At 35.4% G+C, this 26,043-nt stretch overlaps 1 protein-coding gene across 1 annotated transcript in view; it reads left to right on the forward strand.

Annotated features, from left to right (window-relative positions):
* Positions 1 to 26,043, forward strand: part of DHX36 (DEAH-box helicase 36) — a 49,616-nt gene that overhangs the window by 9,427 nt on the left and 14,146 nt on the right. The window contains exons 4-17 of the mRNA XM_045503204.1: positions 3,322 to 3,360; positions 4,682 to 4,852; positions 6,834 to 6,913; positions 7,607 to 7,681; positions 8,062 to 8,228; positions 10,103 to 10,184; positions 13,978 to 14,118; positions 14,359 to 14,461; positions 15,060 to 15,147; positions 18,551 to 18,606; positions 20,017 to 20,081; positions 21,026 to 21,169; positions 23,050 to 23,167; positions 23,793 to 23,891. Of these exons, the coding sequence (XP_045359160.1) occupies positions 3,322 to 3,360; positions 4,682 to 4,852; positions 6,834 to 6,913; positions 7,607 to 7,681; positions 8,062 to 8,228; positions 10,103 to 10,184; positions 13,978 to 14,118; positions 14,359 to 14,461; positions 15,060 to 15,147; positions 18,551 to 18,606; positions 20,017 to 20,081; positions 21,026 to 21,169; positions 23,050 to 23,167; positions 23,793 to 23,891 (1,428 nt within the window). The remainder of the gene's footprint in view (positions 1 to 3,321; positions 3,361 to 4,681; positions 4,853 to 6,833; positions 6,914 to 7,606; positions 7,682 to 8,061; positions 8,229 to 10,102; positions 10,185 to 13,977; positions 14,119 to 14,358; positions 14,462 to 15,059; positions 15,148 to 18,550; positions 18,607 to 20,016; positions 20,082 to 21,025; positions 21,170 to 23,049; positions 23,168 to 23,792; positions 23,892 to 26,043) is intronic.

Consider the following 26,043-nt stretch of genomic DNA (forward strand, 5'->3'; position numbering starts at 1 on the left):
TGTTCACGTGTATTTCTTTTAAGAGAAAATGAGGAAATTCTGAGGGCCACATCTTTCATATGCAAATATGTATTACTCTTTGTGAGAAAGGCAGAATATCACCTGTCCCATAGGAAAGAAAGGATCCATTGACTGTCGTTGATCAGGTTGGATATCCTGATTAGAACAGTTGAGGTAAAGGGGCACCTGGACTGCTCAGTCGGTTAAGTGTCTGACTCTCGGTTTTGGCTCACTCATGATCTCACAGTTTCATGAGTTTGAGCCCTGCATTGGGCACTGCACTGACAGCACAGAGCCTACTTGGGATTCTTTCTCTCCCACTTTCTCTGCCCCTCCCCTGCTCATGCTGTCTTTGTCCCTCTCAAAATAAATAAACTTAAAAAAAATTATTTAAAAAAAAAAAAAGTGGGGCACCAGGGTGGCTCAGTCAGTTAAGCGTCCAACTTCAGCTCAGGTCATGTCATGATCGCAGGTCTGTGAGTTTGAGCCCCGTGTCGGTCTCTGTGCTGAGAGTTCAGAGCCTGGAACCTGCTTCAGATTCTGTGTCTCCCTCTCTCTCTGCCCCTCCCCTGCTCATGCTTTGTCTCTGTCTCTCAAAAATGAAAAAATTAAAAAAACAAAAAACAGTTGAGGTAAGGTTGTCCAGAGGGGAATTGTGTAATTTTTTGATGCCTATGTAGTGAAAATATGATTCCAGGACAGGAGACTTCAAGTTTAATCATTTCAGATTATTGTGGTTGAGAGCAGAGCTTCTTTTATTGCCTTAGGAAGAAGGAGATTTAGCTCCTATCTCTCTGCTTTGTTTGGAGGACAGACTCAAATATTAAAAATGTGTGAGTGATCCAGTAAGGAAGTTAGGAGAACAAATGTGTAAAACATTCTTCCTATTGGCTAGACACTTACAAACACTTCACATGTACTACATTATTTAAACCTCCAAACAACCCTGTGTAAGAAATTCTGCATATTTGTGATGGAGAGGGGAAAAAATCTTAGGTTACGTGACCTATCTACAGTTGCACAGCTAGTAACAGAATCCAGTCTAAAATTCAGGTGTGTTGGGTGCCTGGGTGGCTCAGTTGGTTGAGCCCCTGACTCTTCTTTTCAGCTCAGGTCATGATCTCACAGTTGTGCCATCAAGCCCTAGGTCATGTGGAACCTGTTTGGGATTCTCTGTCTCCCTCTCCTTTTGCCCTTTCTTTGCTTGTGCTCTTGCTCTCTCAAAATAAATAAAATAAAAAATAAAATAAAAGTTAGATGTGCTTAAGAGCTCAACTTTTTAATCCGTTTTGGTAATATGCCATTGTTATAATTTATTTAATAAACAGTAATTTTCCATTTTTTACATGTCTGTCATTGTGCTGTGTTTTCTGAAGACTAATAAGACATTTCCTGTCTTCAAGCAGCTTATAATCTTCATTGTCTCATATCTCAGGGTTACAGCCAGAAATTAGGAAATAGAAGGGTTGTCTGTCTTGATAAAGAATATTGGGTTGTAACTATCTTCAGCATTTACATATTTAGAAAGTAAATGTGGTTAATGCTAGTTTCAAATTTAATGGGAGAGCTTCTATGTATTTATATATTGAGATGGTTACGTTGAAGTACATGAAGTACTTCTAGAAATCATTAAATGGTTTTAAATAATGTATTATAATAAAAAATTACCAACAAAAGTGTGGCAACTTGTTTCAAATTGCTAGAATTCATTCAAGTCATCACATTGCCTTGTTTTTTATGATACTGAGAATTACCTGACTGACCATAACCAAGCAGGCATGTATAGCATAGTTAATAATGCTAATGTATATATATATATATATAATGTTAATATATTAACAATGTGTTATATATATAATGCTAATATATAATATATAGCGTATAGTTAGTAATGCTACCCTGTATATTTGAAAGTTGCTAAGAGCTTAAAAGTTCTTGTTATAAAGAAAAAAATTGTAAATATGTGTGATGATGGATATTAACTAGACTTAACTGTGGTAATCATTTCATAGTACAAGAAGATACTGAATCATGTTATACACCTGAAACTATTATAATGTTGTATGTCAGTTACATCACAATAAAAAAAATAGTGGGGGATTTTTTTTATTCTCCTATTTTGACAAATCAAGTAGGCAAAAGATGAGGGCAATATTTCAAGAAATAAAAATTTTTGAAAAATGGCAATAATATACTGGATTACCTGGGACAGTTCTAATTTTACTGCTTTTTTTTTTTTCTTTTCAATAAAGGAAGTTTATTAAAGCTATGGTTTGTTTTTTCATGTTATAATGTATCTAGGTCATTGTAAACCATAATACTCTTAAGTGTATGTCATTTTCACGTAGTGTAGGTTTTCAGAATTGCAAAGACATCATCAAATAAAAGATACAGGAGTTAATCATTTCTTCTTGGGTGTTTCAGTTGCAATTCACCAAAAATTAAGTAGCTTATATGTGTCAGAAACTGCTACTTTTTATACAAAGGTTTTTCATTCAGATTCCTTGCAACCTTATGAGATACAACCTTTGAGGGATTCAGGATCCAAGTTTGTCTTAAGATCTTAGCTCTTAAATGGTAGGACCAGATTTTCTTCACATATTACTTGTTTTATGTATTTATTTTTTTATTTTTTTTTTAATGTTTATTTAGTTTTGAGAGACACAGTGACAGAGTGAGAGCAGGGGAGGGGCAGAGAGAGAGAGGGAGACACAATCCAAAGCAGGCTCCAGGCTCTGGGCTATCAGCACAGAATCCGACATGGGGCTTGAACCCAGGAACTGTGAGATCATGACCTGAGCCGAAGCCGGACGGTTAACTGACTGAGCCACCCAGGTGCCCCACATGTTACTTGTTTTCAATTTTCTTTGATTCTCAAAGGCAAGTACCCAGAAGTAATTAATCTGTACCAATGCCTTATGGATTAGTAAATGGTGGATTGATGGGTGGGAAAATGAATTGTGATAGCAAAACAAATCTAAGATGAATATATAAAACAAACAAAAGATGGTAAAAGTAATTTAGGGACTAGAGGATGCTATATTAGATGACAGATCAGATTGCATTTTACTGCCACTTTAACTCAAAGAAAGTGTCTCCACTCTGTTGAATGTAATGGAATTCTCTTTTTCAGTGTTTTAAAAATAAAGGGGATTGTTAAGTTCATGAGTTCTTTTTTATAAAAATTCTTTTTTAAGTCTTGATACTTGACATAATCAATGAAGTAATAATATATTGGGATTCTAGCATATTTATGATATATTCTGATTACCATGATTGTAATTTCTTTTGTGAAAATTAACAATTGTTTTTAATTGTCAGCATTTCAGGGAAAAGCTGCCTTCATATGGAATGCAAAAGGTAAAATAAATAATATATCCTTTAATTTGCAAAATACTTAAAATATAATTCTTTTAAGATCTATATCAAAAAATACAAACTAAAGAACTTTCCTCTGAAGGATATTATTGAAAGTTCATTTTATTCTTTTGAATTTTTGAAAGACCAAAAGAAAAAAATGGTCATGAAACCATTTTCCTGAACTTTTCTCATTTCTGTCTAAAATGAAATGTTAAGAAGTTTAAGAAAAATAGAATTTTCACATGTAAGTTATCTTGGGTAAATACCCTTACTCCTAATTTGAGACCAAACATTTTGATTAAAATTGAGACTACTGAAAATAGAGTACTTTAGTTAATTTATTATGCTTTATTACATAGTTACCTTATAGAGAGTAATACAGTCCTCCATCCTACTCTGTTCTCTCAGCCTTACTTTGTTTTGATTAAAGTTTTGGTTAAGTACCACCTGCCACAGTGTTTTTTCCTCCCTTAGGCTGGTGTAAATTCTTGAAGACAAAGTGTTCACTATGTATTACTTGACTCAGAGACCCCCCCCCCCGTAAATATTGAATGAATTAATCACATGCTGTACAAGCTATAATTTCATTGTTTAAACTTGGAACTTGTTCTGATATATGTATAGTGTGTTAGAGTAGATGGGAAAATTTTTAAAGGTGAGTTTTCAAAATGTAGATAAAAATAACCTCCAATACTACTTTGAAGTAGTAGGAAGGTCTTATTAATACAGTGAATATTACTATTAAAAATATTAGTGTTTATCTAAAAGTTTTAAGAAAGACCTTCCCCAAATGTAAGGTTTTCCAGATATTTGAAGTTTACCCCTTTGATTTAGGTATTTGCAAACTTTAATTATTTGAAAGGAAATACATTATAGACTTCCTTGTTCTCTGGAACAGCATACAAAACTTGTTCTGCAAACAAAGCCGTATTGTTTGAGTTTTGATATAACCCCTTAATGTCTTCAGTAGTTGGTTGGGTATTGGGATTTTTCTTGTACTCAGTAATCCTACACTCAGCATTCTTTTTAATTAATGTTTATTCTTATGTGTAGAACTTAGAGCTGTCTCTTCTAGTTCTTGTTGGTGTGTTTTCCTTTCATAGTGCCTTGTGTTTGTTTTTTTCATAATTTGATGCTGCTTTTCTCTTGAAAACAGGTAGACCCAGATATACAAACTGTCAGCATTGCATTTAACAAAATTTTAAATGCATTAATACCTTTGTTAAAAATGGTTACCTTCAGTTTGATGGTATTTTGATTACTACTTTTTCAGAGTTAGTCACTATGTGATGTTCTTCACTTATTTTCCATTTTGAAATAGGAATTGGTGAATATGATTGATAACCATCAAGTAACAGTAATAAGTGGTGAAACTGGTTGTGGAAAAACTACTCAAGTTACTCAGTTCATTTTGGATAACTACATTGAAAGAGGAAAAGGATCTGCATGCAGGATAGTTTGTACTCAGCCAAGAAGAATTAGTGCCATTTCGGTAAGTAATGTCTCACTTTTTAAAATTCCCCACTTTATTTTCCATCCTCCTAGTCTTGCTGGAACTAAACTGCTTTGAAGGTTTGTAATCGTTCTTAAATAGATTTAGGATGTATTGTTTTGAAAGTAAATATTTGGTAGTAAAGACCAAAATCTTGAATGACCTCTTATTGATAATAGATGTTCATGAGTTTAAGATAAATTATAAATTCAGGTAAATTTTAGTATAAAATGAGAAGAAGAGAAAGCTGATAAATTTTTGTGGGATTATAAACTCCAAATAATCCCCATCAGTATAGATGCTTTAAATGTTACCACTTGATTCATTCAGCATTGTTTTTTGGTTCTCAGATTGTTTTTTCAGTATGTAAGTACACTGATGGTGAAAGCAGGAAGCCTTGCATATTTTAGCTGCATTTTAAATTTTTTAATGCAATTGCTCAATAAGAGGGAATTTATCATAAAAATTAAGATACTATTTTGGGTTTATCCTATTAACACTTTTAGGTACATGTTTATTAGAAACAAACAGCATTTCTGTTTGTTTAGTTAGATGACCTAGTTAAATGTATGGGTTATGTATTTTTTAATATGTTAGGGGTTTCTTGCAACATTTGATGGGTATAGTGAATTTATTTCAGTGTTACATGGTTTTTTGTGTAAATTTAAATTATAAAGATTTACGGTTATGTTTAGTTGTATGATATTGCTATTTATTATCTCCAGGTCATTTAATAAAGAATTTGGTTAGAGACTGTGTTACCAATTGTGAAAATATTTTGGAGGAAATAACGGTATACATTTTATTATTTTTTTTTTTTAATTTTTTTTTTCAACGTTTATTTATTTTTGGGACAGAGAGAGACAGAGCATGAACGGGGGAGGGGCAGAGAGAAAGGGAGACACAGAATCGGAAACAGGCTCCAGGCTCCGAGTCATCAGCCCATAGCCTGACGCGGGGCTCGAACTCACGGACCGCGAGATCGTGACCTGGCTGAAGTCGGACGCTTAACCGACTGCGCCACCCAGGCGCCCCAACAGTATACATTTTAAACTATGATTTCTAAAGAAAGTACAGTAATCTTTTTGGTAGAATCATATTTCTAGAAATTATATAAGATGACAGAATGGCAAAAAAGAACTACTTTTGGTATAGTACAATTATATAGCTAGATTTAAGTAAGTTAAAAATATGATCAACTTTCACCAATATAATATTACACATATATATTGACAGTGGGAAGAAATACTGACTAGGTTATTTTTTGTTTATTTTTCCAAGATCTGTTGGTACTTGAATGGGCAATTTAGTAAGTAATAAAAAGTGAAATAGTGGCCTAACTCAGTGTATACAGGATGTACTGACTGGAAAGTTTTATTTCTGAAGTATTGTTTCTTAATAATGCCATTTTCTATTTCTAATCTCATAAATCACTGTTCTGTCACAAGATGTCTATTGGTTACTTTGAGTTACATAAATCTGTATTGGATTATCAATTCCAAGTTAATTTTTGGCAGCCATAACTTTTGAACAAAATCAAGAACCAGGAATGAAGCAACACCAATCTCTACCAAAAACAAAATCTCGAGGAACAAAAAGTACCAACATATATTTGCCCTCAAATTATATACAAGGTTTATAAGTTTAGACCATGATTTCTAACTGTTTTAGAAAAGTTCAAAAGAAAGGTAGAGATGAATGAGAGGATGCTATATAGAAAGGCAGTTTGAAAATAGCGATGAGAATTTGGCCTTGAAGGGCTTTGTAAGAGAAAGTGAAGTCAATGTAAGAGGCAGTAGTCTGCAGCTTTTAAGGGACAATACACGGTTTTAGAACCCTTGAATTTTAGTATCTGTCTCTTTTTAACTCCTGAAAATCTGATGAACATTTTTTCAGAAATCCCAGATTTTATGGATGTTCAAGATATTTGTCCTAAAGGAAATCCTATTTTCTTTGTAAATGTCTTTTATTTTGATTAAAGGTTGCAGAGAGAGTGGCCGCAGAAAGGGCCGAATCTTGTGGCAATGGTAATAGTACCGGATACCAGATTCGTCTCCAGAGGTAAAGAATGTTCACCTCTTGTATACAGGTAGATTTTAGTGAAACTTTGAAGTTAGGGATTCAAAAGAAAGATTTCCCCCTATTTTTATGTTGATTACTGTTAAAATTAACATTTAAAGTAACTGCAGCATAGGAAGCTTGCAAACTACAAACTCCTGTTTGGATTGTCTTTTTTTTAAAGTGTGCTTTTATATTATTAAATGACTAGAGAAATAACTTACTTGGATATACATTAGTAGATCATCACTGCACTTGAAAGGAGTTGCTGTCTTGTATCTTTTGGTACCACCATCCACTGCCATCCCTTGCCACCCCCCCCCCCCCCCATTGACTTTATTGATTTTGGTATCTGTAACTTACCATATATCTGTAGTCCTTTTCTGGAGTTCAAGATTCCATTTAGCTTTTTAAATGAACTGATTTTTCAGTCACTGAACAGAAATTTAGGCCCCTAAGTGTTGTTTTCTGAATGTTAATGGTTATGCCTTTAAAAAGACATCATTGATGTATCGTGACAGTGGAAATAATGTATAGTGAACTTGAATGTAGTATTTCCCATTACTCTGTTGCAGTAAGCATTCCTATAACCAAAAAGTTAATTGTGAAGATTGTCTTTTAAACTTTTGTGGTACTTAATAATTTGTTTAGTAAAGACACTAAAACCAAAACTCATCTCCTGTCTTTCATTCACAGTCGGTTGCCAAGGAAGCAGGGTTCTATCTTATACTGTACAACAGGAATTATCCTTCAGTGGCTGCAGTCAGACTCGTGAGTATGTTTCTCTTCAGGACAGACATTTAGTTAGTTAGACATTAGCAAAAGATGTCAGTACTAAATTGGATTTTACTGGGGCGCCTGGGTGGTGCAGTCGGTTGAGCATCCGACTTCAGCCAGGTCACGATCTCGCGGTCCGTGAGTTCGAGCCCCGCGTCAGGCTATGGGCTGATGGCTCAGAGCCTGGAGCCTGTTTCCGATTCTGTGTCTCCCTCTCTCTCTGCCCCTCCCCCGTTCATGCTCTGTCTCTCTCTGTCCCAAAAATAAATAAACGTTGAAAAAAAAAAAAAAATTGGATTTTACTAATTGTTAAAGTAGAATGGTTCTGTTTTTGAATTTTGTACTAAGTTTCATACTTCACACTTTTGCTTTAGGCGTTTGTCCAGTGTTAGTCATATTGTGCTTGATGAAATCCATGAGAGAAACCTACAGTCAGATGTTTTAATGACTGTTATTAAAGATCTTCTCAATTTTCGACCTGACCTGAAGGTCATATTAATGAGTGCGACATTGAATGCTGAGAAATTTTCAGAATATTTTGGTGAGTAAATTTTATGATTATTGCTTTAGGAAGTTATCACAAAGCCACTGAATTTAGAGTTAATAAAATTAAAAAAAATATATCAAAAACCTAATACATTTCTAGGTATCAGGTACTTAAAATAAATGTTTAGTAAATATTCTCCTAGCTTCTAATCTCATAGATTAGAGAATTGAGCCTATTTTTGAAAGGTGGCATCATCTGTGTTACAGTGAAGACATGTAGGTTTTTGGTGCCACCATCAGGTAATTAAGGTGGCATCAATGAGTTCAAACCGCAGGTTTGAATAATTTTTTGAACATTTTTTTTGTGATTGTTCTGTGGTTTTCATGTACTGTCACAGGCTAGAGTGGCAGCTTGCTAATACTAATAGTACTCATGGCCACTTCTGGAACACCTTCAGTGTGCCAGGTGTACTGTATTTGGCACTTTATCATCTTAACACCTCGTGAGGTAGGTGCTAGTATTCCCATTTTTGCCGATGTGTCTTTCCAGTATGCCTTGTAATGGTTGCATAATTAAGAGAGGGTTGAGGGGTGCCCGGGTGGCTCAGTCGGTTAAGCGTCTGACTTCACCTTCAGCTCAGGTCATGATCTCATGGTTCATGAGTTCGAGCCCTGCATTGGGCTCTTGTGCTGACAGCTCAGAGCCTGGAGCCTGCTTTGGATTCTGTGTCTCCCTGTTTCTCTCTACCCCTCCCCAGCTCGCTCACTCTCTCTCAAAAATAAGTAAATATTTAAAAAAAGAGTTGAGAAGATTTGAAACAAAATTTGATTAGCTGTAGAGTACATTTTTAAAAAAATATGCTTATCTTTTTTGCTTCCAGTTGTAGGAGAAGGAGAGGAAAATGGTGGGGGGGTGGGGTTAGGGTGAATAGTTAAAATGGAAGCTTAAAGACGTGTGAAATTAGTTGCTTGTATTGTTTTGTTTGTTTGTTGTTGTTTTGATGCATGGTCCAGACCTAACATTGAATAAACTGCTCAAACTTGTGCAATTCACAGGCAGAGCTGTGAGACTACCTGAGATACTTTTGATCTCTGATGCTATGTTGGCCTTGGTTTACAATGTATACTGCTTATTTTGCATGGTCTGAAATATAAGTAGCATTTAAGTAACAGTACTAAGAGGTAGTTTTTTGTGTTTTTTTTTTAACTAGTGTTTCTAAAATAATACGTAACAATTTAATATTTTGCTAGGTCTTATTTGAACTACTTTTTTTTCTCTTTTCCTGATTCTGGGTACCATAAGAGTAGTGCTTTGTTTTTTTTTGTTTTTTTTTGTTTTTTTTTAACATTTTACTTATTTTTGAGACAGAGAGAGACAGAGCGTGAACGGGGGAGGGGCAGAGAGAGAGAGAGAGACACAGAATCGGAAGCAGGCTCCAGGCTCTGAGCCATCAGCCCAGAGCCTGACGCGGGGCTCGAACTCACGGACCGCGAGATCGTGACCTGAGCTGAAGTCGGATGCTCAACCGACTGAGCCACCCAGGCGCCCCAAGAGTAGTGCTTCTTAAGTTGATTTCACTAAAACTTGGGTTCTGCTGGTACCATCTTGACTAGTAATGGAGAGGAAATAGACTTCCAACTAATGAGTTATGAGTCCAACTTAAAATGCTCTGTTCGTTGATATATTGTGTTACTTTGTAGAACCGTGATGCGTGTGTACAGTTTGGTAGCAGTAAAAAGGTAGTAAGTGAAGAGTAGACTGCTACTTTTCATTAAATTCTTTATGGAAAAATAGGGTAGAATTGTAAAAGTGCCAGGACCATCTTTGAACTTAAGAAAGGTAAGAAAGGTATTGGCGTATTTATAATCTGTTAATTTTTTTTTTTTAAACATTTTGAGTATAGATTTATGTCTTGTCTGCCATAATAGGTAACTGTCCAATGATACACATACCTGGTTTTACTTTTCCGGTTGCGGAGTATCTTTTGGAAGATATAATTGAAAAAATAAGGTAAGTAAATATTAGGAAATAAGAGCTTTAAAAATACTAATGCCACCTTTTTTTTCTGTTAAACTTTAATCTCAGAAGCTCTTTTTTACCACTACCTTCTAAAACATTGTTTTTCCTTAAATCAGGGATTCCCAAACTTGGTTGCACATTAAAATCACCTGGAGCCCTTTAAAATCCAGATGCCCAATTCACACTCCCTACCTTAATTACATTACAAAATCTGGGCTGGTAGCCAGGCATCAGTTTTTTAAAGCTCCCTGGGTAGCAAAGTTTGGGAACCTTTGTTATTAGTGCTTGAACCTCTCCTCTGATTGTCCTACCAAGTTTTCAGTTTTTGCTGGCTTCCATTGCCTACCCTTTACATAAGATTTCCCCTGAGGGTTCTTAATTAGCCTTTTTTCAGTCTTTCATGGTTTCACTGTGCCATCCTGTTTCCATGGCCATAGTTGTGTATTTTCACAGCTCTCAGAGCTGGAGCTTCTGAAGCTCTCCCTGAACTTTGCATTTGGTATGTAACTCTACTCAGCAGCATTCCAGTACCACAGGTACCTTGAAGTTCACGTTTTTCCAGCTGAAATCATTATCTTCTATTCATTCCCGGCTGTGCTTCCACCAAAACGTTAAAATGAAATAATTTCTCTTTGCAAGTTTGCCTTACAATGGTTACTATCCTCCACACAGTGTCTGAGCTGTAAATCCAAAGACTAATATTTATCAAGCAGTTGATAAATCATACCAGGATATGTTAACTGCTCTACATGCCTAGTAACTCAGTCTAAATCATTCTGTACTCCCACCTTTCCTACAGTACAAACCCTGAGAGCTTTCTCCTTGCATGTGCCCTCTCATATCTGTTTTTTCTGCTTAAGGTTGTTATTATCGCTTCCGTGCTAGTAGTTCCTCTTCTGGTACTGTCTTCACTCTCACATATATGTGAGAGTGCCATGTATTTTCCTACGAAATCTGGTTATGTGAGCTTTCTCCCCCTTGTCAAGCCTCCTGAAATTTTTCTTTAAAAACTTGTTTAAGGACCTTTATGTTTGTCATGACCTGTAGCAGAATACCTCAACTAGTATACCCAAATTATTGATCCCTTCAACACTCTGGCCATTAGCTACTGACAGCCTTCTCCGAGGGGATATACCAATTAATATTTGAATTTCTTGTTGAGGGAAGGGCTGGGAAAACACAGCCCATAGGATCAGGTTCCTGTTCCCTATTTAGTCATCCTAAAGCTCTTTACAATCTGGCTCTATCCTTTTTTTCTAGTCTTATGTGTCTCCTGGCGTACCTATGCTAAATGTACCATTCCCTAATATGCCAGCCAGTGCCCTTTCATTCACGATTTTGTGCTTTGTTACATGCCATGTTGTCCTTTTAGACACCTTCTCCACCCTTTATGTATAAACTTAATTATGTAAGAACAAATTCCAACTTCACTGTCTGTTAAGCTTTTTCTTATCCCTCTCACAGAGCGGGTTGCTTTCTCATCAACCTGTAGCAGGTTTATCATATCTCTTACAGTACTTACCATATTGTCAGGTACTTCACCTTTATATTTACCTCTTGCAATAGATTTCAGATTTGTCCAAGGTCAAGCATTTTGTCCTGTTCATCTCTATAACTAGAGTACAGCACAGTGCCTGGCCTATAGTAAACATGCGAATAAATATATGGACAGATATGGAAACACTTGTGTTTTAAGATTCCACAGCTTACTTGTTAAGTGAGAAAACGGAAGTGATGGTGGGAAGGTGAAAACAAAGATCCTACAGTCGGTTTTACATGGAGAAAAGTCTGTTCAATTTTTTGGGTGGACATTTAAACAGATTTTTATTAAACTTCATGCCTGCCCTGTGCATTAGGGTCTGATCATAAAACAAGGAAAGACTTGGTACCTGTCCTCAGAGCTTAAATGTAGACAGAAAGACATAGAAGCTGTCCTGTAAAGTATGACTGACCCATTCTGGAAGAAGTAAAGAATGTATTGGGAATGAGGTTATATAGCAGGGATAGACTGGGCAAGTGAGGAAAGTAGTGAAATTCAGGGTAGGAAAAGGGGAAGTGTGTATATCAGAGAGGGTAGAACATAACTAAAAGTGAGAGAGGGTATCTTAATCGTCTGTGCTCTGGTTTTGTCATCAGTAAGCTTTATTATGCATTCTCTCTTCAATTCCACTTTGCACCATTCCTCTCACTTCCTACTGTGGCACGTTTACCAATTATTTTCTAGTAACAGGTGACAGTAGTGCAACTAAAGTTTGAGGGAACAGTAAGCTAAAATTATTTAATGATGAATTGCTTTCTTAAGCTCTGTAGAAGGCAGGGAATGTTCAGGGAACTGTAACTAAAGAGTCTCAGAAGGAAAAGAAGGGTGTATGTGCCCTTCTCATCCCCTAGTCAGCCCTAAGAGGGGAGTTGAAGGAAGGTGATCCCTCGACAGAAGTTTTCAGGCGAAGCCCCCATCTGTCCCTTCCCAGAAGAAGAGCTGAACTGAAGGGAAGAAAACAGGGTGAAGATGATATGGAGGGTTGTCATTGGGCGCTTGGCCGGGGAGGGGGGGGTTGAAGCTTAACTCTGTTTTTTGGAATTGCTGGGAAGGGAGCCAACTGTGGGTCCATCCTGCTGACTAGGACTAATCTCTGTCTCAGGTTGCCCTACCTCAAGTTGATGCCTCTATATGTATCGAAGACTTAGGGGAATCCTGGGTCACAGGTACTGAATAGGGAAGGGGTTAACACTTTTTGGGTGTCTACTATGTGTCAGGCACTGTGCTTTATCTTACTGCATTTTTCTTTTATTCTCCTGCCAATACTATTATAAGTATTATAATATCTCAAATAGGCAAACCGAAGGGCAGAGGTTTATATCTTGTCCAAGGTTACACAGGTAGTCAGTGGCAGAGCACGGACATCAGTCCAGTTCTGTCTGACTCTAAAGCCCATGGTCCAGACCCCCCTTTTCCATCTAGATGCTCTCTCTAGGCGAATTCCCAGGGGCTTTGGGGTCAAAGTGTAGTTTCACTTTGCTTTGTCTCCTCCCACCCCCATGCCTTTCAAACCATTTAAGTTAGGTGGAATTCTTAGGCAGATGCGCCCTCTGTTTTTAGCAGTCACTAATGGCGTGGTGGAGTCATGGCATATAGTATTGGATTGACACATAGGAGACTTGAATACAGATTCTAGCTCTGCCATTTGGCTCTGACTGTAAGACTGAGCAGAATTAAATAGTTCTCAAGCATGAGTGGGTCTGTAGGTCCATAGATAAATTTTCTGAATTTCCTGGGGCACTAATTCAAATTCCTAGATTAGCAGACTTCAACCAGACCTACGGAGTCCAAATCACAAGGGATAGGACTCAGGATTCTGTATTTTATAAGCTCTCTGGGATTCTTATGTGCACTCAGGTTTGGAAACCTATATATTCAAAATCTGAGTCTTGTACTAGGCATTTATTTTTTATATGTGATATTTATATTTACATTAAATAGTAATGTTAACTTTTTAGAGCAAACTTAAAAGTTACTGTAGAATTAATTTTTTTATTTTGACTGCTAATGATCTAAAGTTTTATGTACTTTGGTAGAGAAAAATGATTTTTATATAAAATGTTGGATTTTATATATTAATGAACAGCTACTAATAAACTATTTAGTAGCATTCACTAGAAAGCATAATGAAATGTTCTTTAAAATCCTCTTTAAAACCCGAAAGTAAAAAGTCACAGATATTTGCTAAAACCAGAGAGTTTGCAAACGGTTTAAGCTATTTAAGAATTTTTTTATTTATTTTAGATATGTTCCAGAACAAAAAGAACACAGGTCCCAGTTTAAGAGGGGTTTCATGCAAGGGCATGTAAACAGACAAGAAAAAGAAGAAAAAGAAGCAATCTATAAAGAACGCTGGCCAGATTATGTAAGGGAACTGCGAAAAAGGTACGTGTTTTTTGCTTGTTTTTAATCTAATTTGAGAGCACAGAGGCTAAATGACTAAAACAAAAAAGCAGAGATTGTCTTCTTGAATTTGTTTCTAACTATTGTTATCCCAGTAATACTTCTATATGTTAATTGTGTTTTCCCATTTGCAGATTAAATTAATTTTAAGATTTTAAGATAACAGGTTGAATTTAGGAAACTTGATCAGGTATTTCATGACTTCCTATTTAACTTTGATAGGTATTCTGCAAGTACTGTAGATGTTCTGGAAATGATCGATGATGATAAAGTTGATCTGAATTTGATTGCTGCCCTTATCCGACACATTGTTTTGGAAGAAGAGGTTAGTTTTTTGTTTGTTTCTTGGTGATGTAATTTTAATTTCATTAATATATCAAGATCATGAGAAAAGAAGAATAATTTTTTAAATGCTTTTTACAAGTAGCATATGGAAGAAATTGTTTTGACACTAAAAATAAGAATCTCAGAATGCCAAAATTGAGGCATTTGATCTATTTGAAGAAAAGACTAAACAAATGAAATATCTGCGTTGTAAATCCTATTTTTAAAGAGTGAGCTTCAGGATGACTAGGTGGCTCTTCAGGATGACTAGGTGGCTCAGTCAGTTAAGCATCCAACTCTTGATCTGAGCTCACGTCATGATCTCACAGTTTGTGAGATTGAGCCCTACATGGGGCTCCACACCGGCAGCACAGAACCTCTTTGGGCTTTGAGAGAACTCTTGCCCCTCCCTCACTTGCTTTCTCTCTCTCTCTCTCTCTCTCTCTCAAAATAAATAAACATTAAAAAGAGTGAGCTTCTATTCTTTAGTTATAATCAGTAAATAAAACTTCTGAAGCTAGTTTAAGTGTGCACAGAAGTTTACATTTAGTGTGTTTGGTTACGTGATACTTTGTAATGGTTATTTCCCCTCCATATAGGATGGTGCGATACTGGTCTTCCTACCAGGCTGGGACAATATCAGCACTTTACATGATCTCTTGATGTCACAAGTGATGTTTAAATCAGGTATTATGGAAATGCATTTTATTACAATTCTAAGAATAGTACTTAAATCATATGCAGCATGTTTTTTTTTTCTTTTATTTGAAGAAGCGTTGCTTAGTCTAAGGCTGCCTCACTGTAGGAACTTGGTGGTCTTAAGCCCAGGTTGGGTTTTTTCAAAAGTTGGATCTCTTTCTCTCTTTTTTAAAAATAAAGTTCTAGGTCAGAAGATGAAGGTGGTAGGTATATGGTGAAGTTCTTTATTTGGTATTATGAGAATATTTTACTACTTTTTCTAAATTTGCCTAATAATATTGAGCCCTTAAAGTTAAGATGTTGGTACTTGCGTTTGTTTTTTCACTCACTGCTGCATTTAATTGGGCAGAAAAGAAGGTTGAATTTATCCCTTAGCCCAGCGTTTCTCAGTTCTTTTTTTTTTTTTTTTTTTTTTTTTAGTTTTTTTTTTCAACGTTTATTTATTTTTGGGACAGAGAGAGACAGAGCATGAACGGGGGAGGGGCAGAGAGAGAGGGAGACACAGAATCGGAAACAGGCTCCAGGCTCTGAGCCATCAGCCCAGAGCCTGACGCGGGGCTCGAACTCCCGGACCGTGAGATCGTGACCTGGCTGAAGTCGGACGCTTAACCGACTGCGCCACCCAGGCGCCCCTCTCAGTTCTGAATATACAAGTCACTAGTGGTGCTTCTGTAAAATTCAGACACTCAGACCCCATCCTCACCCCAAATCTGAGAATGTGACTTGAACGTCTGTAGTTTTAAAAAATTCTATAGGTGCTTCCAACGCTTAAATAGCATGCTTAAGAGACATAATCTCTTATGTCTCAGAAATATATGGGACCATTTTTCTCCTATAAAATGCAGCCAGAGCATTTTCAGGAATAATTATTAACATCCAATCAGTAAAATACAAAGCAAATTTTATTTAGTATTGTATAATTCTAATTATATTTTCTAAACTTAATCTCTTGAAGTGCTTTTGACACATTTTATTTTTACAAGACACTAAAATGTTTTGATCTAAATGTATTGACTGAAATAGTAAAGCAGTATTTTTCATTCTTTGTTAAATCCCATTGTAGTAATGTCCTCAAAACATTTTCTATAATTAAAATTATTTACTGTTCTCTAGCTGGAAAATGTTTTTATCTGATTATCAGGGCTTCTCTGTAATGAAATAACTACTTTCAGTGATAACCTTTGGCTGTAGAAAAAGTGTAGTTGTGATTAAACTATGCAATTGAATTATTTTTTTAAACAACTGGCATTCTTTTTTTGGCCGAACCTTCTAACGTTGGTCTCTCCCACCCCCCAAAAAAACACTACTGTGTGATCTACTTTTAGTTTTAAAAAATGTGAGTATGTGTGGGGCACTGAGCTGGCTCAATCAGTAAAGCATGCAGCTCTTGATCTCAGGGTCGTGAGTTCAAGCCCCATGTTGGGTGTAGAGTTTACTTCAAATAAAAAATGTTGAGTATGTGTATATATTTACCAGGAAAAATACAAGGAAGATCTACCAAAATGTAACACTACAATTACATGCTGTGATATTGGTTATTATAATTGACTTTATTAATTTTCTAATTATTCTCAAGGAAGGAGGTATTAATTATACTTTTACCACCTGCTCAATTCTTTTTAAAAAGAAATCTTTCCAAAGTTTAACAAGAATGTTTTTTCTCAAGTTATAGTTTTAAAATTTAGCCTTAATAATTGGCTGTACTCCGTTGACCATGTTAAAAGGGGCAAAAAAAATTGGTCTAACTCTATACTGACTAAAGGTGAATTTTGAAACTCAATTTATCGAATGCTTATCAACTTATTTTTTTCTTCTCATAAAAGTATAGACTTTGTTCCCACTGACTACTGTAGTTGTGCAATATCAGCAGTCTAAACTCTTTTTACCCCAGTTATGTTACCTTTAATAGAATTGTTTTTACTTTCATTGTTTTACCTGGCTACTGATTTTTTTTAACTTGTAATGAAACATTTAAACTTAGAGAAAACTAGAGAATCATATAGTGAACAACATATACCAATGACTTCAATGCAGCAATTATTTTTGTGATCTAATTTTTTCCTTTTTAAAATAAATTGCGGCTGTCATATATTATCTCTCAAAATATATGCATCTCTAAAAATGTACTTTTCTATATAATATATAACCATAGTACCATTTTTATATCTAATTCTTAACATCATCTAATAATCCAGTCTATAATCAGATTTTCCCATTTTCCCCCAAAAGTGTCTTTCACAGCTACTAGTTCAAATTACAGAAAATTGTAAGCCAGATAAGTCTTTTATTCCACATAATCACTTTCATATCCCCCTTACCTTCCCCATGGTAATGATTTGTGGAAAAGACTAGGCTAGGTCCACCTACCTAGACTTTCTAGATTTGTCTGAATCTGAGTCTTCATAATATCATCGTTTGATTCTTTCTTACCTATACTTATAAAATGGAAGTTACATCTTAAGGCCTAATCCAACTCAAAGTAAATTATTTTTGGCCTGAGTATTAATCGAGTTAATGCATTTCATATTGTCTTACAGAGACAAGTAATTCAGAGCAATCTTTTTAGCAATATCAATTGCTTGACAGCTTTTTACTACCTTTTAAGATTTGTAACCCTTATCAGAGGATTTGGGGAGTATCATATTTCCTTTGAATAACAATAGTTTTTGGCAGGGGGAATACAGTTATCTTGAGTCATCTCGATACTTGCTAGAGATTTAAGTCTTTAAGTCGGGTTGCATTTTTTTTGTTATCATAGCTAAACTTGAAGTTTACCCTTGCTTCCTTAACATTCCCTTATTTCCATCACTAATAACTACACCAAACTTTCTCCCTATTGTCTAGTAATCATGAATGGGTTGAACTATTTCATTTTGAAACTTAAAAAGTAGGAATGTGATTTTACATTTCTAACAAAATTATATTTAAAAATGTGGGTCACTTTACCAGTGCTGTTTCATTATTTAACATAAAAGTGGACATGGGAATTTCATTAAAGTGCTCTAAAAATTCACTTATTATCTATATGATTAAAATAGTGAGGATCACCCAAAGTCTATAAACTTATATTCATATTAGAGCGAATTTTTTGGTGTTCAGTTAACTGATGGGAATAGAACTAATGATGTTTTCTAGCATAATTTGAAAAGATTGTTCCTAACTTTTAAGCATTCTTTAGGAATTTGGGGAATATGTTTATCAATGTGAAATAAATTGACAGAATAAAATGTCAGTAAGAACTTACTGGAGCACTAAGAAAACAAGAAAATAAAAAGAATAAAGTTTCTCTGATTATACATAGTAATATAAATTAAGAATTATGTGCTTAACTAACCTGGAGCTTTTCTGCAACTGTTTATCTTAAAGTTTACTTTTCTTTTTTAATTTTCAGACAGGTTTATTATTATACCCTTACATTCACTGATGCCTACGGTTAACCAGACACAGGTATGTTGTTAAATTTCTTCATCTTCTGTCTTTCAGATTGAGGCAAGCTTCAGATTAAGGACTACTTATTATCTTTTATTTTCTTTTATTTTTTTTGAAGGTGCATTTTCAAGTAGTAATCCATATAAAAATCACTTCTTTAAGAACTTTGCAAATGAGTCTTCAGGGGATAATTGCACAAAAACTCGAGTAACTGAGTGTAATTAACAAATTAGTTTTGTCAGCATTAAGGAAAAGTTTATAGACTGGTTTCACAAGTAACTTGTTTGGGTTGCAGTTATCTATGACATACTACAGCTTGATGTTTGAGATTTTGATTTAACAGAATTAATGTATTTGTAGGTATGAGATTTCCTGTTTTATCAATAATATATTATTATGGTTTTGAATGTTTTGTCTCTTGTCAGGTTCAGGCATGTCCCTTGTTAGGATCAACACTTGTCTCAAAGACAAGATAGTTTTCTGGACTGCAGTGTTTGCAGGCCCTGATAAAAGGAGATGGCTCAGAAGAAAGTCTGTGTGTGTGTCTCTCTCTCTCTCTCTCTCTCTCGTACTTTTTCCCCTCCTTTTGTGAGAAAAATCTCAAGACATTTCTTATTGAGTCTCTTTTAATATCTTTTCTGCTGATTCTTTAATCCTGAGTAAGCCTCAGCCAACCCAATTAGAGTGCATACCTAAGTGAAGACAAGGGGTGAAGGACTCTTAGTTCCAAAGACCAGACAGAAGAGTACTTTCACTCTGACACTCTAATTGTAAACTGTGTATTCCTTTGCTAGAAATTATATGACTACATTAGAAATTATATTTTCTGTTGATTACCTTTGATGTAAATGAACAGATAAATGTATGTATTTCTTTGCATTATAGCCAAGTGGTACTTGACCACAAGTTTTCCTTTTACTCAGGTGGCTTTGTGAAAGATACCATTGAAGATTTTTTTTTTTTTTAGTTTGACTTCAAAAACTTGTATGTAGTGGTACAGCCCACTGCTATCCATTCTGAGTTTGGCATCTGCCTGGGTGGTGGTGTCCCTTACCCATAGAGTTTTGGATCATTCGTAATTCTTATTGTTAAACTGAACTCTCTCTCTCTCAAGAGTGATACACAAAAAAACATTTTGCTTTACAGTTCTTGTTAAAGAACATTCTGTAAATTTAATCCTATTTCATTTGAAATTTAGTTTGTGATAAGGTTCATTCTAAAATCTGGGAGATTTTGTTTGGTTTAACGAAAATGATGGTTTAATTGAAAATGATGTGTACCTATAAGTATGTGTACAAATGTTAGATGCATATGTGAAGGAATGAACGCAGTGTTGAAAAGGAACAGTATCTGAAGTAATTCTGATTGGAAGAATGATGTCTTAGAAATTAATGTGCTTTTGAGGTTTTGATGTATTGATTCTTACAGGTATTTAAAAGAACTCCTCCTGGTGTTCGGAAAATAGTAATTGCTACCAATATTGCAGAGACTAGGTAAAAATTGTTTTAAATATCAACTACTGATGATTATGAGTTTTGAGCCCCATAAATTAGCATGCCTTATACACTTCTCTCTCTAAAAGATACTTCATAATGTCTTTAAAGTTAATTTAGTCATGGTGTTGGGCAGAGGCTTTTGTTTGCTTTCTAATCCTATAATGGATTAGCCTTTCTAAGTGTTTTTTAAAAAGCCTTCTTGGGGTGCCTGGTGGCTCAGTTGGTTAAGCGTCCAACTTCAGCCCAAGTCATGATCTCACAGTTGGTGAGTTTGAGCCCTGCAATGGGCTCTGTGCTGACAGCTCAGAGCCTGGAGCCTACCTCAAATTCTATGTCTCTCTCTCTCTCTCTCTCTCTCTCTCTCTCTCTCTGTCTCTCTCTCTCTGCCTCTCTGCACCTCCCCTGCTTGCACAGTGACTCTGTCTCAAAAATAAACATTAAAAAAAACCTTCTTAAGGAATCATGGGAGTTGAGGTCAATTTTGGTTTTGCCTTTTTCTGGTTGGGGGTCGTATTGTTTGGTAATTAGTTATGAAATGAATAGCCTTAAAATTTCTTATATTCCTTTGGAAGCATTAATATGTCTGTATACTCATTGAAGCAGATTTTTCTGTGGAAGCTGGTATTAAACCATATGGGAACTTGGGACCACAGAGCTAGGTACAAAAGTCATCAAGCAAGCTATGAAGTTTGACTTTGGGCAAATAAAAATTCCTCATGTCATCTGCAGAATTGACTGCCACTACAGCTCCTGATGCTGCCTGCCCAACAAGGGGCTTAATCCCTGTAATGTTGGTGAATGTGGGAACAGTGGTGAAAATCCCTAACTGCAAAATCAATATGACTAATTAAAAATGCTTTGAAGTCCCTATCTATAGTCCTGTTAGAGGTTATGTGCTTTTAATGTATTTTTAATATTTCATACATCTGTTTTCCAAACAGCATTACCATAGATGATGTAGTTTATGTAATAGATGGAGGAAAAATAAAAGAGACACACTTTGACACACAAAACAACATCAGTACCATGTCTGCTGAGTGGGTTAGTAAAGCTAATGCCAAACAAAGGAAAGGTCGAGCTGGAAGGTAAGATGGAACCTTTGTCTGTAAGTTGTTTTAATCATAGTTTCTTTGGAAAAATATCTGCCAAGTTTTCTATTTTTAATTTTTCAATCTAGTTAATTAAAATTAATATTCTTTGTTAATTTGTTACTAGTTCTATTTAATTTTGTTTCCATTTTTTAAAAAGCATGAATTACTAATCATAACTAGTAATAATATTTGAATGTCATGTTATCTCCTAAACACTTTGTGTATATTAACTTGCTTAATCTTCACAACAATGCTAGGAACTAGGTTATTGCCCCCATTTTAAGGGTATGGAAATTAAGGTATAAAGAAATTAAAAGTTAAACAGTTGTGTAAGTAGCAGAGTCAGGACTTGAACTCGGGCAGTCTTGCTCCAGTCTGGGCTCCTAACCCTGTACTTTACATCTATACTGGTTTTTCACTATTAGTAACCAATGAAAACAGAAGGAAGTTTTCTCATTGCTATGGGGGTAGCATAAGAAATAATATCTCTATCTTAATGGTAGAAAGAGTGATTTGCCTTTAACACAAGTAATTGCACTTATTATTCATTTTAATACATACTTCCTAGAAGTTTTACACCCTTATTCATATGAGTGGTAGAATCACGTCTGAAGTTGTAGAAGAGAGTTTTTCTTTTGCCTCCTACAGGTAGTTCGAAAAAATTTCCATTAATCTTAAGATAACTGGCGTAGGTAAGGAAAGGAGAGTTAGATAATTTCAGCAATACTTTGTTTTACATTTGTAGGTAGTAAAGCTCTGTATCTTGCTATAATCTTTGCAGATTATCCCACTGCAATTTGTAGGCCGTTTATTAGATTATGCAGTTGCTGCTCTTGAGCTGAAGTGATAGCTTATTCTAAGAATAATCTCTAAGACTGAGGTTTTCTCATGAAGACTTAATACCACTGGATACTAATTCAAGTAGTATTCACCATTGTGGCACACTTTTTTATATGAATAGTAAACATACTAGCCTTAGGTTTGATCCATAAAATGGTTCTAGAAATAAAGTAAACGAAGTATTATGTTTCATCTAAATTTTCATTTGCAGTAGCTTGATAGAAGTTATGGAATTACAGTGGTTTAATTCAAATGAAAAATAGCCCCTTGTAGGGTCCACAGATATAAATTCCTTTAGCAAAGCCTGATTTGATTAATAATTACTTTGAAGGCCAGATCAAACTATATTATATGGTCCTCAGTGGAAGCATTCTTCGTTTTTACAGGCATGTTATATTAATAGATGATGGGTCTTTGTATACTTGTGACAGAAATAGCTAAGAATTTTAGAATTTATTTTTATTCCTATAGAAAACGGGCCTCCCCCTCTTTTAGCAGCAAGAGCCCATAGGAATATTTATTCTGTTTGAAAATATATGAATACCCTCACCTCTACATGTCTGTCCTTAACACTGTCCATTTATATCACTAAAGAAAAATTCAGCAACTAAAACATTTCCAAAATCCCTCTGAGAGCTCACTAAATAGCACATACTTAAAAGATTTTAAATAATATAGACAGGTTAACATAATGCTAGGATTATTACATAAAATGCTCACAAGGCATATAGAGGGTAAACCTCAGTAAACAGTTATTAAGCACAGCATTCTGGAATCTGTAAGTTAGTAAAAAGGAACCAAATTATTGGTGCGGGGAGGAAATCTCTTAAAACTAGAACATAGGGATAATGGATCTAGATAATGTTACTCAGATACATGGGGAGAAGGAATGTATGATTAATAAAAATGAAATATTAAGTTAGTTATGGTGTAGTTCATATGATACAGATATTGGCTATTTTCCCTGCCTGCTATTTTCTCTGGAGTTCTAAAAAGTCATTGGTAATGTTCCTTTTATTTATTTATTTTTTAAGAGTGCAGCCTGGTCATTGCTATCATCTATATAATGGTCTTAGAGCAAGCCTTCTGGATGACTATCAACTGCCAGAAATTTTGAGAACTCCTCTGGAAGAGCTTTGTTTACAAATAAAGGTAAATTAGGTGGGAGAGTTCAGAAACTAAATGGAGAGTGGGGTTCTAATTTTCAACATTTGTACAGAAGAAAGTAGTATATTAATCTGTGAAGAATTGTTATGCGTGTGTGTGTGTGTGTTTTAGTAAACTGTCTTTAAACTTCCTTCAAATGTTTATTAAACACATTTTATCATGTACTGCTCTAGGATCATGCTGCCTGTGTTTGAATCCTAACTCCCCTGACAAGCTAGTGGCAAGTTATTTAAATAAAGCTTATATAGAATTCTTTAGAACATTGCCTGGCATGTAGTGAGTAAGTGTTCAGTAAATAAATATTAGCTACATGTACTGTTACTACATCTTAAGGTGCTGTCCGTCTGATAAACCACTCACCATTTTTTGGCATTTTATATGTATTTTGTTAGAAACAACCTTTTTATTTTGAAAATGATCGGTAATTAACCTATTTGTTGAGATTTTAACCAGCTACTTTTCTCATTAATATAAAGCTGGTGGGTGATAGAAAGTAGTAATGTGAAAATCATGTATAAGTTTGATGCTTTATTAATTGACTGACACAGGCATGACTAAACTGTTAATGTCAGTATATGATATATGTTTAATTATATTTGTCTTCCCCCAGATTTTAAGGCTAGGTGGAATTGCTTATTTTCTGAGTAGGTTAATGGATCCACCATCAGATGAAGCGGTGTCACTCTCCATAAAACACCTGATGGAACTGGTAAATTTTATTTTATTTTTCAAAATGTTAAGTTAGATTTATAATGCTAGAGCGCGTAAGCCACCTGATTAAAAAATTTACTCTCATTGCTATGAAGTAGGTTAATGAATACACAGTGCCAAATTTGATTTACTCTTTGGCTTGGTATATGAAACGTGAATTAGAAAGTTATAAAATGATACCTTTGTGATGGTCTTATTATTCTGGGTCCTTTCCACACAATTTTTTTCATTGTAGGCTTGTTTTAAAACTAGATAAAATTTTGGGGGCGCCTGCGTGGCTCATTCGGTTAAGCGCCTGACTTCAGCCTAGGTCATGATCTCGCTGTTCTGGATTTCAAGCCCCGCATTGTTCTCTGTGCTGACAACTCCGAGCCTGGAGCCTGTTTCAGATTTTGTGTCTCCCTCCCTCTCTCTGTCTCTGCCCCTTCCCCACTCATACTTTATCTGTCTCTCTCAAAAATAAACATAAAAGGGGCGCCTGGGTGGCGCAGTCGGTTAAGCGTCCGACTTCAGCCAGGTCACGATCTCCCGGTCCGTGAGTTCGAGCCCCGCGTCAGGCTCTGGGTTGATGGCTCAGAGCCTGGAGCCTGTTTCCGATTCTGTGTCTCCCTCTCTCTCTGACCCTCCCCTGTTCATGCTCTGTCTCTCTCTGTCCCAAAAATAAATAAACATTGAAAAAAAAAATTAAAAAAAAAATAAATAAATAAAAATAAACATTAAAAAAAAAACTAGATAAAATTTTATATCTTTCAGTTTATTGGTCTTTGTCTTCATTTGCATTCTTCAGATGAATTTGGTTGGTTTCTTAGATTCTTCTGATTACCATAATGTTTTCAGAGCTTTTCGCAAATCCAAGTAATTTAATGACTGTGGACATCTTATGAAGGCAGTTCTTGTATTTTTGAAAGAATACTAATGAGCTTTATATCCCCCTGCCTGACATTTTGGTCTTAATTTTTTTTTTTTTGTTTTGTTCTGCTTTAGTTTCTTTCTGTGACATCATTGTTTTGAGAAACTAGTTTCAGTGACTTAACAAGTGACTACTTAGTTGGTAGCCATCCCTGCACAAGACCATATTGAGAAGAGTCACAGGACTGGCTATGAATTAGTACCCAGAGTGAGGAGAAGGGCTCTGTGAGGTAATGCTCAGAGAAGAGAAAAAGTGGTTCAAGCTGTCCTCTCCAATAAGGCAGCCACTGGTCACATGTGACTATTTAAATTTGAATTTTGAAGTAAATTACAAATTCAGCATCTCTAGTCACATTGCACATAGAACATTTTTGTCATTGCTGAAATTCTGTTGATTCGTGTGGGGTTAGAGGTTTCTGAAGATATACTTTATATATTTCATTTTTATTTAAGCCATTTATACAGGTAATTTTGAGAATTTGACCTACATCAGAACACTGTAGTAGCTTTTAATGTGAGTTATTTAAATGAAAAAGCATTGTTAATTATCTGTCTTTGTTGGAATTTGTATTAGGTTTAGTGAGGTTCCTGGTACTTTAGGAAGTAGTACAGTTTTACTGCTGACCTGTCTTCCCACCTAGGCTTTGATCTAGTAGAATAGAGCTTTGCTGCTATTTCGTCTAATAGAAAAGAGCTAGGTGGCAATTAGAGAATCAACTTACTGTTGATGGTAGAGATGGATGACCAGAGAACAGTTGGACTCTGAAGCCCAAGTGGGTGGCTTCTTCTCTCCCAACTGAATTTAAGAGCCAGTCTTTACTTAGCCGTTTGTTTGAAATGGCCATGCAAATCCTTCTCCATCATGAAAAGGCCAGCAAATCCTTCTCCCAACAGTAGATTCCAAAGCTTTTTTAAAGTTTTTATTTAAATTCCAGTTAAAATACAGTGTAGTATTAGTTTCAGGTGTACCATATAGTGATTTGATACTTCCTTAAGACACCCAGTGCTCATCACAAGTGCATTCCTTATCGCCATCACCTGTTTAACCCATCTCCCCACCCATCTCCCCTCTGGTAACCATCTGTTCTCTGTAATTAAGAGTCTGTTTCTTGGTTTGCCTCTCTGGGATTTTTTGTTTTTGTTTTTGTTTTTCTTTTTCTGTATGCTCTTTGGTTTCTTAAATTTTATGTATGAGTTAAATTATTAGGTGTTTGTCTTTCTCTGAATGACTTATTTCACTT

Source organism: Leopardus geoffroyi, chromosome C2 (genome assembly GCF_018350155.1).
Source record: "Leopardus geoffroyi isolate Oge1 chromosome C2, O.geoffroyi_Oge1_pat1.0, whole genome shotgun sequence".
Taxonomy (NCBI): domain Eukaryota; kingdom Metazoa; phylum Chordata; class Mammalia; order Carnivora; family Felidae; genus Leopardus; species Leopardus geoffroyi.